Here is a 12,902-nt window from a genome sequence, read left to right on the forward strand (position 1 = left end):
TATATATTGATGGTTTGCCATGTGTATGTCTTGACAACAACATCCAAATGCATGCGGACAATCTATGTACATGGTAGCAGTATGACACAAGTTGCTGACGACCTCTTGATCTAAATGATATTGCTTGCAACTAAATCTGTCTAAAACAGTATTCATGTATTCAAGATCTGTTTATGTCAGGGGAGAAGCTGCAGGTTATATTAATATGCAAGCACCTCTGAGTTCTGGTTGATTGTGACCTCTCGTTCGATGCTCAGGTGAAAAAGGTTTGTGAAGTAGGTCAGATTCAGACGTTCAAATTTTTTGGCTCATTTGATATTCATGCATTGTCATTGTTATGTTGTCACAGGCACCCAGTAGTATTCATACAATGACTTTCATTACTGCCCAGGAGTAAAAAAATGTAACTTGCAGAGTTGGGGACTCTTAAAGTTATCAGACTGTCAACACATGCTCAGCTGGATTTCATTATTCGACTGTGAAAAGGTGCTTTCAGTCAGTCTGGGTTCTCTGTTAAGGCTGCAATAGGATGGAACTCTATGCCAACAACAATTACAATAACTAGACACACACAGTTTATTTAGAGCTCTTTCAAGGAAATGGTTAATCTGCACTCAGCTCTGTCAGCACTAAGAATCAATTGCACCTGTTGTCCTCGATCTGTGCTGTGAACTTGCTGTCACCTATCGCCATCCTGCCATTGTCTGTCAGGCCTTGTGTCCCTGCGTGCGTGTCTTGTATTGTGGCTTTGATTTTATTGATTTTTGCCACATTTAGTCTGTATTTCTAATAACATTATTATCCATTTCATTGTTTGTTTGTAGGCTCTATATTGTATCATGTGCTGCATGTTTTAAATAGTGTTTGACAGTATTGTTTATAATATTCTCTTTGTTATTATTGTTCTGCATGACTATTGCAGTTGTTTTCTCTTTTACACGCTCAGCATCACATACTTCATAATTCACAATTATGGATGTTAGTTATAATGTATAATCACCTTTTCCTCCCACGTGCTGCCATGACAACCATTTTATGTCTTTCTCCTCTTCCTCAGCCCCATCTTGATGCACAGCTTACACCTGTTTCGAGTACATGTTGTTTATGTTGTTTGGTATCCAGGCAGAGAAATCGGTGCTGCCTGGTGTGGGTCTGTTGCTCCTTTGTGTAAACCTGAGAGCAGGCAAGGTTTTGAGTTGAGGTTGAGGTCATGAGAATGAACATCATTATGCTTTCATAACAAAATGTTGTTTTTTTTTGGGTCCTATGCACTACTTTGCCACCAACATCCTAAAAATGGGACACTGTCATGATCCAGTTGTTTCAGGGAAAAAAAAGTTCGGCCTGTTTTCAGTGTTTTAACCCTTTTTATACCAACAACAGTCTTATGGCTTGCTGTAGATAGAACCCTCGGAGGTCATTAAAATGAAATCAGAGCGATCAAACATTGATTGCGTGGAGAGAGCCAGAGTGAGCCTGATGCTTCACGCACACGGCAAACGCAAGAGGAGACACATCGCAACATGAATCAGTAAATGTTAAGCACGGGCTTACAAGTGCTGACTTACCCAGCCAAGGTTTGCACATATATTCCATCTCCCTGCGTCTATGACAAGCAGCATGGCTCCAGACTGAAAAATGAAGTGAACAGAAATTGGAAACGAAAAGAATAAATTATAAAACCTAATATACAGAATGCATTGTGTGTGTGTGTGTGCATGAATGACACACAGAGTTTATTTCTGCAATCCCACGGTATAATATGGATGAATATTGATATTTAATTGCAGCATTGTCCACAACAATACAGCTTGGGTCATGCAGCTCCTTGAGTCTCTGACTTTAATGGCTCCTTTGGTTCAACTATCACTCATCTTTAAGCAGCTAATAAAGACACACTTTTATGTTTTGTCTAAGGAATACATTTATACATTTATGTCGGCATAAATGTCTATGTTAGCATACATAACTCACACTATATGACTCCGTGTCACTTTATTACTATTTCTACATTATATTGACATCTTAAACTTTTATTCCTTGTCAGTGACATAACACCCAAAGACTGTCCTGCCCCTCTGCCTGCTCAGGATCCACAGTCTCACATGACGGGCCTTTATTCACAGCAGCAGGACGAACACAGGTGTTGCGATTAGTATTAATAAATGGTTCTGTTCAATTCAAGTGTTCCAAAATGAACAATATGATGACACTGCAACTGAAGCTGCTAAATTCAAACCATCATCCATTTTTATCGCGTACACCTGTGCGTGACATGTCAGAATGACTTCCATTAAAAATCAAAAAGGTCTATTCATGTATTTGTTTGTTTCTTTATTCTTTAATATATTTAACACAAAAAGGATAAACAGCAAACAAACAAACTAAAATGAAGACAAAGCAACCCTGAGAGGCCCTTTCAGTGATTCAAATAATTAACTGTACCAGTATATTTATATTTAGAAAACATGAAATGACATGCAGACCATATTTAGAGCTTTTTATAGTCCCACTCCTCACCGGAGCAATTTTTTCCCATTTTATATTATGTGCTACTTTATGATGTCGGTAACAATTATTTTCCAAAAGATGTTAGTTTAGCAATGTAAGAGTCACAGTCAGTCAGTAATCTCTGTTAAAGGTCCAGTGTGTTAGATTTAGTGGGATTTATTTGCAGAATACTGAAGATGGTTATGTTTTCATTGGTGCATTATCACATGAAGTGAAATTCAAATTATTATGTTTTGGTTCTAGATAGGAGCGTTTATGTTTTTAGCACGTTTCGCTGCCACAGTAGGTTCTCCTACATGCTTGATAGGAGGAGGGTGAGGTGAGGGATACTCATTTGGATTCAATCTGCCTCACTGCTACATGCCACACAAGTCCCACACACTGGACCCTGATATATCACACGAAGCAGCTCAAGCCATTCTCTTTATACTGAGTCTTTACATACAGCAGTTGGCATGGTTGGAAATGGTTAAATAATAATATAATCTGTGCAGACCCTTCCAGCTGCATCAGTGTGGGGAGGATGCTTTATTTATGCTTTACTAGCCACCTCGAGCTACTGGCCATACCGAGAAGCAACTTATATTAAATTTAACAAGGGCGTCTTCTGTTGAGCAGCACAATGGTGCAGTGTCGCCTCATAGCAAGAAGGTTCTGGGTTTGAACCCCTTTTAAGTCACAGTGACTGGGCTGTTTTTCGTGTCCTACAGGCTGCAAATTAGACATAAGAAAAGATTTCCAGTAAAAAAACAAAAAACATTTGCATATTCAGAGAAGCTGAAGTTATTATTAAAGATTCAGACATAGAGCTGCACATTGTTTGGGGTTGGTTGGACAAAATGGCTCACATGTTTCATTCATTTGTGACATCTTTGGAAAACATAATCCAAATGAATCAGTGATGGGAAATTTCTGCATTGCCATTATGACAAATAAATAATGCATATGAACAGTATGTGGGGGGTTCTATAGTATGGGAACATAACTGTACAGCCTGAGAGATGATGGCCATTATGAACAGTAACTATAAACTCATTACTCAGATTCCAGAGGCACATTTACATTTTAAATCATCCATAAAAGCCCCATAAAGACTGACTGGCACAGCTTACATGATTAACATGACATGTTTCTTTTTTTTTTTTTTTTTCATATGTGATGATGATGTGAATCCATTTTGCTCTCACCACTACCCCGCGTGTCCGTCTGTGACGTAGGCAGACGGAAAGTCTCATAATCCGGAGCTCGCGCACAGACACGAGCCGCTGACAGCAGATGCAAATCGCAAAAACTTCTCAGGCATCTCAGGCTTTTTTTTTTTTTCCTTCTTCTCCTTGTGAATGGGACTCTGGTGTCTCGTGGTATTTAGGCACGTTGCAGATGGACAGTTTTATGAATGATTGATTTTTTCTTGTTCAGGACTTCTCATGTTAAAAAACTTGGGGAAGAAACAGGGGCAGCAGCGGCCGCCGCTGGACGGACTCTGATAAGGGATTATTATTTTCTTTTCCGTTTTTTTTCCTGCAAATAATAAACTGGATCTTTGTCAGAGCAGTCAGATAGGGTCGAGTCTCTCCTCCCGTGCGCACCGCGGCTACCTGGCGAGATTTGGATTAAGCCTGATGAACCGGGGGTAAATAATCCACGGGACGAAAAGAAGCGACTCATTGTCTCGCTGTGGGATCTTTTTTTTTTTTTTTTCCTCCACTTCTAAAAGGCTGAAGACGATATGATGTCTCTCCGGGGATACTTTGTCGCTTTTTCCAAATGCACAGTTCTTCTCTCTCTGAGGATTGTGCTTCTTCTGCCTGCAGGGTTGCCGGTCCGCAGCCAAGGGGATTCTCAATCCGACAACAAAGTGATGGACAATATCACCGTCCGACAAGGAGAGACGGTCTTCCTCAGGTGAGTCAACACGTTTCCTTCCTTCCTTCCTCCTCAGCTGCTTCTCAGTTTTTATTCCCAAACTTCAGCGCTGTTGTAATCTCAGTATTTCATGTGAGGAGGCGCAGAGACATGAAGTGTCCGTCTGTCTGTCTGTTTCATCGCCGTTGTTAGAAAAATACAGGGAGGGGGGATTTGAGAGGATTAGTGTGTGGAAAACACTCAATCCAGGAGCGATACTCTGCTAATCTGTGGCAGCTGTTAACCACAGACTTAGTGCTTTTAATTGTTGTGTGACGGTGCAGAACTAAAGGTGGAGGAGAGAGAGAACAGCGTCAGGTCTGAGGGAGGATGCTGCAGGTGGAAACACAAATAAATAATGATAAACACACACACACACACACACACACACACACACACACACACAGGTGGATTGACTAGCAATTCCTCAAGATGAGAGATTGTCTGTGGTGACCTTTCCCCTCCTCTGCGCCTTCACAGGCTTACTGCACACACGAGGATTTATGTTGCTTTCAAGTGCTGTCGGGAATGTCCAGTGTAACATGAGCAATAATCACAATGGCCAAAGGATGGGATTTGCTTTGATAGGCTACCAGTAGAAGGTGGTGAAGTGTGTGTGTGGTGTGTGGGCATGGGTCTTGGAGTTAACAGTGTTGCTGTGCCCTGCGTTCACATTGTGGGGATGTAACTGTGGGAAAGAAGTGACAGGCCAGTCTTTTTTTGAGACACAACAATTGATCTTTCCTCCAGGCCTTTCATGCTGACAGTCATTTTCAGTATTTTCACTCGAGATTGGACTGAAAACTGTCCAGTCGACTGCAAAAATACCTCCGATGATGCATGCGGGTACATTCACAGTGTCCGCAGAGAGCTTTTAAACAGCTGTGCTCATCAATTCACTTTGTTTAATACCTAACTTCTTTCACTTTTCCTTGCTAGTGATTTCAGAAATTACCAAATAGCCTTATGTATGGCCGTGCATTAAAGCTGATAAAATCTGTTCCCTGGAAAACTTTTGTATCCTGAAAACTGACACGCTTGATGTATAGGTGGCATCAGAACAGAATATCTGTCAATCACAGTAAACTTAGGGTAGCAATTTAACGTATCAGTCTCCAAATAACCAAATAAGAATCTGTCTTGACACAAGTCGTTATCTGACCAAATCCAACATGTTGGATGTAGGACCGGGGTCCTCTGGGTTCCAGCAGGTCATCAGGAGGAGATAAACTTAAGGCTGTTGCTTCATTTACTGCGAGCTGTACTCAGCAAGACAAAGTGAATGAGACATGGGTCAGCGGTGCGCTGATCTGGGTTCTTTCATGTAATAAGTATAACCTCTCTGGACCCCAGTTTGAGTTGCTGCAGTTCACAGAGGACCCTCACTCAGATGAGCAGTTTCTTACTCAGTCTCTATCACTCAAAAGCAGGAAGAATTAATTTTAATTTGATACCAAACATGGCACGTATAGCTTTCATGACTGAGTTAGATTCAAATTAAAATTTATTACGTAAAACTGGTAGGAGCTGTGATGAAAGGCGTGTTAGTCTACTTAAAATAAGAGTAACTTCACATCATCGAGTATGACGACAAAACAGAGTCCAAATAAAATTTCAAAATAAAAGAAATAATGTCCCACCTATCAGTTATTTAGTAGTAGATACTTTCTTGACTACTTATAAGAAATAAAAAAGCCAAATTTATATCCTCAGTGGAAAAGTCGCCATGACCCGGTCAGCCATCACTTATCGACTTTTCAGCTCGCTTCCCCCAGCAACACAGCATCCGTCTCCAGCAGCACACGCTGAGCATGTCCCCGCTGTTTACTGACACTGATTATGTGAAGTGGTTTCAAGCAAAACCCTGAACTCACAATGTGCTGCATGGTGAACTTATAGGTCTTATCTCAATGTTATGATATACATTCCCCGTACCGGTTATTGCTGACAAGTTAAAGTATCTAAAATGCAAAACTCTGGACTTTATTTTCTGTGTTTCGACACGCTGGGAATGATTTTAAAATGACAGGCGCTCCCGTGCTAACAATGAGAACTGCCTGTGTCAGGTTGACGGGGGACTTATTCAGCTGATAATTTTTTTCATGAATAGAATGTACTGCATTGGTTTTCAGCTTAAAACATTGTTAAGGGCCTACAGGGGCTTACTTCAGGATGAGTTTTTAAAAAAAGTGCCTCTGCAGATCTGCTCTGATAAGTTCACATATTCTTTGAAGTGGCCTTAAAAAGCCCCGCATAGGATGACTGGGCTGAAGTAGAGGCGAAGCGTACGGCAAATTCTGCAGCTGGATGAATATCTGTGTAATTTACAATCACTGAACTCACTTAAGCGAGACTTTTTATATTTATTATTGAATAATAATAATACATGGGCATTTTAAACAGCCGCACTGAGAAATGTAAGCACATGGTGAACCATGGTAGCAGGCTCTTGTTGAAATAATTGACAGTTTCAGTCAAGCACTGTACTGTCCTGACTTCCAGCCTTTACTGCTGACCCCCTTCAGCAACACAGCGAGCACACTGCCATATCCATAATTGCAGTCTCTGTGCGGTAGCAATCAAAGAGCATGTCACTAACAATCCCATGTTTCTGCTGGATGTTACACTGCAGAGCTCAGCGGTTCTTTTCTGATCAATGGCATATTACTAAATATAAGCCGAACTACAACATAGAGCCTGTGTCGTAGATTGAATACACATTCCTATTGTGTTCCTGTCACTCTCCAAATTGGCATGCAGTGCCATGCTTACTCCAGTGTTCAGCCGCGGGCAGGTCAATGAGACTGGCAAGTCTGAACCTGCCATGATGTGCATCAATCCTCCAGGATGAGCAGTAATGGCTGTTTCAGTCTGGAATTGATTCACACATTCTGCGGCCGTACTCTGCTTTCATCTCGTCGGTGACTGCCTCCTGTACAGTCACATGGGTTTGAAAAAGGGTGTTTGAATTTAAATCACACACAGCACATCTTGTGTTATGTCTGTCTATAGTGGCTACTTCAGAATTAATTCAGTGTTCTGCAGCTTCTGGTTTTCCCATTAAATCAGCCTCTTGTAGTTTCAAAGATGGAAGGGACCAAGCAATGGAAGTAGGGGTGTCACAATTTCGGTTTAAAGCTGAGAAACGAGCTAAATGAGCTTTCAGGTTCGATTATTGCAATCTAAAGCCTGATCTGTGATTCTCCCAGTCTGCCACACTTCAAAGACGACACAGTGTGGCTTACCAGCGGCCTGCTGCTGCACTTTTCATCTTGAAACCACTGCCAGAGTCAGCCATCCACCACTGCTAAAGCCATGTAGCCAGTTCAGTGTTTCCTCTGGTAACTCTGCCGTGAACCATGCAGGAGGACATTGCAGTCATGTTGCCTGAACAGGGACTTTCTCTCGTGCACACAGCATTTCAGTAACTATTCTGCTTACTAACTGAAGTTACTTAACTACCCTTATATCATAAAGCACTGTGGCAACATGACGGCACAGAGAGACCCAAACTCCAGACAACAAACCTATAAAAATAACCTGTTATACATTTTGAATGCATTTATTTGTAATTTGACCAAATACATTGAGCGGTGGTTTAGTGGTTAAATCTCTCTTGGTACCATGCAGAATTTGAAAATGTTATTGTCATTTGTCAGGGCATAAAACCAATGATCTGGTTTAACAAATCAATCGAGGTAACTTACAGGTCAAACTGAATTCTGATTCGGATCATGAGCCAGTAAAGCAGTGACTGTAACGCATGAACTGTTTTTATTGGAGGCATATGTCTTGATTTTGATTGCTGGCAGCATTGATGAGTTGAGAATTTAAACACACTCTTCTTTTTTTTCCACATACCTCTGAGATGTGCTGAAGCTTGTTCTGTAAGTGGGACAGTGGACTGCCCGGTACCTGTGTGATCAGGCTGCCTGCCAGCCTAATCACAGAGGGTTCACGCTGGGCTCTTTTTTTTCTAGCTCCCACCCAAGACAGCTTCTAATAAGCTTTTTTCCTCAACATCCACTGCAGACACCTTTTCACGCTGTTAATATACAGCCAACTGACATCCTGAGTTTCAACCTCAGTGACCTTTTTTTAATCTGCCATATTTATATAGCGCTTTAAAACAGAAAACTCTGATTAGTTAAGTTTTCCTACAGAGCTGTGGGGCTAGAAGAAAGAGAGACGGATCATGAAAATTCAACAGGACATATAAGCACATGGGAAATAAGAGCGAGGTAAAATGTCTGAGTATTAACAGTAGAGTACATGATGCCGGTAGGAAACCTTCACTAATCTCACTATGCCAATTTGTATTACCTTTTAAAGTGCCTGGTAAATTTGGATGTATTGCGTTCCTCGGGCACAAATGATGTTATAGATGTGGGACTCGCTGCCCCTGCTGTGCTGTGTGCTAACAAGCTCCCCATTGCCCTTTTTGACAAGTGCCAAAACTAAGGGTGGTATCACATTTTAAATTAAAGAAAGCCAGAGCTGCCACTTTCCTTTGTGCTCGCGTTGTTGTCGGCGCCGTGGCCTGATTTGTGCGGATGATTTATAACTAACTAATTATCAGTTCATCCCGATGTGACGTGAGCTCTGACTCCCCGGTTGATCCGGTGCGGAAACCTCATGCGGAGAGAGTTCAGCAGGACGGGAGCAGAAAATGTGGGAAAATACTGCATGTAAAACCAGTTAAAATAATGTTCCTTTAAATATTCCAAAAGAAAATTTTCTTGGATTCTTCTTCTTTTCTTTTTTTTTTTCATGATTTCATACATAACCAGAAGCAGACAGTGTCTGGGGAAGATGATGTTTTACCGAACGGTGGTGCGGTTTGATTGCACACAAGATTGAGTGTTTCTGTCTGATTGACTGAGCAAAAGCAAATTATGAACAATTTTCATTTCGTGACTGGAAATTTCCATAGTTTAACCCTCATAATAAATTGTTTATTGTAATTGTGCATCGAGAAATTGAGTGCAGCCCGATGTCACGTAACAATATGGCAATCAATGAGTCTAACTACCTGGAATCAGGTGTTGCTGCCCGTGTGGCCTTGTAGAATAAAGTCTTCCAAAGCAGAACAATAAAGACAAATATAAAAAGGAACGTGGATGTAACCGCCCTTTGTGTTGTCATTTTATTTCAAAGCTTCTTTGTCTCCTCTCTGACAATCGTCCTCTCTTGGTTCTGGTTGTTAAACCTCCACATGGAATATAAGGACTGCGGTCAAATGCACACATGCTCAGTGTAATGCAACATTCCCGACACATGCCACTGAGCAGTGGAAGGCTGAGCTACACTTTTTTTGTCAAACATGACGTGTGTGTCGTTGTTGATGTTAATGTCCTGCTTTACATAAAAGAGACTATAACTGGACTAAGCAAGGAGCGCATTAATTTCCCACTCAAAGGGACTTAAAGAGAGACACGCCGCCTCCTGAGAATGCGATTAATGAATGCCACAGCAGTGGTCGAGGTGGGCTGACAGCCTCCTGAGACGCTTATCTGCCTGCACAGGCCGCGCTGGCCCCAGAGCCACATCATGTTAACATTTATTCTTTTCTCTCCTAGCTGCCTGACGAACGCATTCAGGATTCAGGTTCAGTGTTTCAGGGCCGAGGAGAGGCTTTTTTTTTAATTGCCTTGATATTTAGTTTGCATGTAGAAGTGTTTGCTCGACAAATGTATGGATCTGTGTTCATGCACGTGGCTTCGGTGCACAGGTGTTGTGAATGAAAGGTTTGCTGTCAGCTGTGAACATTTCTTTTCTATCCAGTCCATGTGAGGAGTTGAAGCATCTCTCTCTCTTTTTTAAGGCCACATTCATTTTGTTCCTCATATGCCACGGGCCAAGATTGGAAAGCTGATAATTTGATTTCACAGAAGGACGCTAACGATTCTCCCTGTAATTCCATTTTCTTTCACCTTGTGTCGACTAGCCGAGCTGCCTGTTCATCAGTCCCACGTTTTCACTTATTGTCTTCAGCGTTACTGTCCCAGAAAAAAGGCTTTCCAACAACAAAATAAAGAGGCCTGGTAGCGTGAGGCAGCAGAAAAAAAAGATCACTACACAATTTTATCGTTTAACAAGATTCTAGAGAGTCATTTCTAATAGAGTTGTAATATAGCTGAAAGCATTTCATCTCCTATTTAATTAAGCAGCGGTAGATGGATTCTCCTTGCGTCTTCTCTCAGTGTTTGTCACTTTGCCTAAGAGTGACTGAAGTCAGTCTGCTGTTGTCAGTGAAATGAACATGAATTAATCATAGATTTCTTCCCTGAGTTATTTCTGTGATTCAGTATGAGGGGACTGTAGAGTGCAGTGTGTTTGCGTGAGGATTTCACCAGGAGTTCGGTGTTGGGTAGAGATGTTTAGATAGTTTTGCCTGCTTTTATTGCTCGTGTTTCCAGCAGAATGACACCGACCTATTTATAAATGCAGAATGTAAAATGAGGAGCTGGCGACTCTGTAACTTCATAACGAGATGAGTCAGTCACACAAAGCAGTAATCACGCAAACGTTATTGAAATGTCAGTAACCTGCTATAACTGGTCGTATTTTGGTCAGTTGTTGTTCGAGTTGTCGCTCAGTCTCGATATGCGGTTGTGTAGAACATGGTGGGTGATGACCGTAATGATTAACTGCTAACGAAGCCAACTCTAGAACTGTTTCATGTCATCCACAGTGAAAAGAAGTGATGTCTTGATGTCATCTGGCTTCTTTAATCTCATTTATTCAGGTTAAAACAGGATTTCGATGTCAACACAGCCTTCATATGCTCGCTGTGTATGGAGCTGGTTCATAATGCATGTGTAATTAAAGATATTGTTTTCTAATTTAAGCAAGTTAAAGCAATTTGAAACGAGTTGAAAAAGGTCATTCATTTCAGTGTGATTTAACCAAACCAGACTTGTGTAATTAGGCATCCAACTGCTAAAAGACAGCATGCTGGAAACTGTTAGGTCGCGTCAGGTGCTTCATCAAAAAGTCTTAATCAAAAAGACCAAGGAGTCCTTGTCGGGTTTTGTACTTCATGACGTTACCTCGTGCAGATGCTCTGGGAAAGAGCCTGCCCTACATTTACAGGCTCTCTGTATTGTTGATGAGAATAATCGCATATCTCCAGTGGATTACAGAGTGAGGACTTGCTGAACTGTGGAACCGTGGTGGTTCATCGTCGGTAATTTCTGGAAGATATCTTTTTTTTTCGTCTTCTTCCTCCTCTCTCCCTGTCTCCCCTCTCGCACTTGTCTTGCTTTGAAGTGATTTAATTCCGCCTCGAATGCTGTCCAGGAAATTACAAAGCCACTGTAATGAAGTGTGGCTGATTGGACAAGTGCCCTTGTGTGAACATTCATTTTTCGGCTATCCAGGAATTTTGAAATGAAAACTAGGCAGGTTGGATTGCGCAGATTGATTTTTATAGCCTTAACCCCTCCAGCAATTTGAAGCTTTCTGGTACCAATTCTGTGAAGTTAATAATCTTCTGATCGGACCGTTGCCCAAATATCCAAGCTGAAGCTGAAAGTTTTTGTCATTTCATGCAACTCAAGTTTGCAATTTCTCCTCAAATAAACTGAACTGTTCTACGGAAAACATTCGACTGTTACTGTTTCAGGTAACCTTTATTTCAAGTCACATTTTATTTCATTATGTTGTTTCTCATGTCGTCACCAGTGCCCGCTCCATCAGTTTTTAGGCAATTACTTGAGCTAGAGCAACAATGACTGACAGCACCCTTTTTAATGAGTCATGATGAACTGAAAACCAACTCCAAACCAACCTATAAAATTATATAATGAAATAAAAATAGACAAAAATTGAAAAATCTAAATCATATTTAATATATTTCATGTATTCATATCATCTAACGAATGCCAAAAAGTTGTTTTTTATTTGTTTAATTCTGCGTGGGGTTCGGATTAACACTCTGGGGCTTCACATGTTTGTGCCACCATCATGGTTAAAGTATTTGTGTGTGTGTGTGATTGCAGTAATCAGACTGACCCATGGGCAGTTTTTTTTTTTTTTTTTGCTGCAGCGTCTCATCGAGTTAAGGAGGGCTCCAGTCCTGTCTGGGTATTAGAAGAGGAGATGGGTGGGAGAGAGGTGGAGTGCCTCAGGATTATGTGCTTAAAAGATTCTCTGCTCCACCTCCCCTTTAGCGCCAAGATATCAATACTGCAGGGCTCCGTGCTCATGCGCACACACATGCACACAAACTGTTTACCAACACGAGGATTAGTTATGGATATACCTCACCATCGCATTGGTGGACCAGACACAGGCATGGTGCAATATGCAGCGCTCCTGCAGAGGTCATCAAACCTGCAAAACATCAAAGTATGAACAAGGAAAAGTTCTTGTGGGACAGAATTTGAGTAATAGACTGAAAACTACGGTGGCCAGGAACCCTCAATGCTGCAAATAAAAGAAACGCTGCAAACAAAAAGAAACAGCGCTACAAATAAGAGAAA

The 12,902-nt window shown here is 41.3% G+C and overlaps 1 protein-coding gene across 2 annotated transcripts in view; it reads left to right on the forward strand.

The window, feature by feature from the left end:
- Nucleotides 1-12,902, forward strand: part of ntm (neurotrimin) — a 364,482-nt gene that overhangs the window by 256,575 nt on the left and 95,005 nt on the right. Inside the window, exon 3 of one of the 2 annotated variants that reach the window (XM_027273586.1) lies at nucleotides 4,326-4,416. In XM_027273586.1, the coding sequence (XP_027129387.1) occupies nucleotides 4,326-4,416 (91 nt within the window). Of the gene's footprint in view, nucleotides 1-3,677; nucleotides 4,417-12,902 lie in introns of those variants that run through there. The other variant, XM_010744377.3, reaches the window with a different exon arrangement.

The sequence above is a fragment of the Larimichthys crocea genome, chromosome XXII (genome assembly GCF_000972845.2).
Source record: "Larimichthys crocea isolate SSNF chromosome XXII, L_crocea_2.0, whole genome shotgun sequence".
In the NCBI taxonomy this organism is placed as follows: Eukaryota; Metazoa; Chordata; class Actinopteri; family Sciaenidae; genus Larimichthys; species Larimichthys crocea.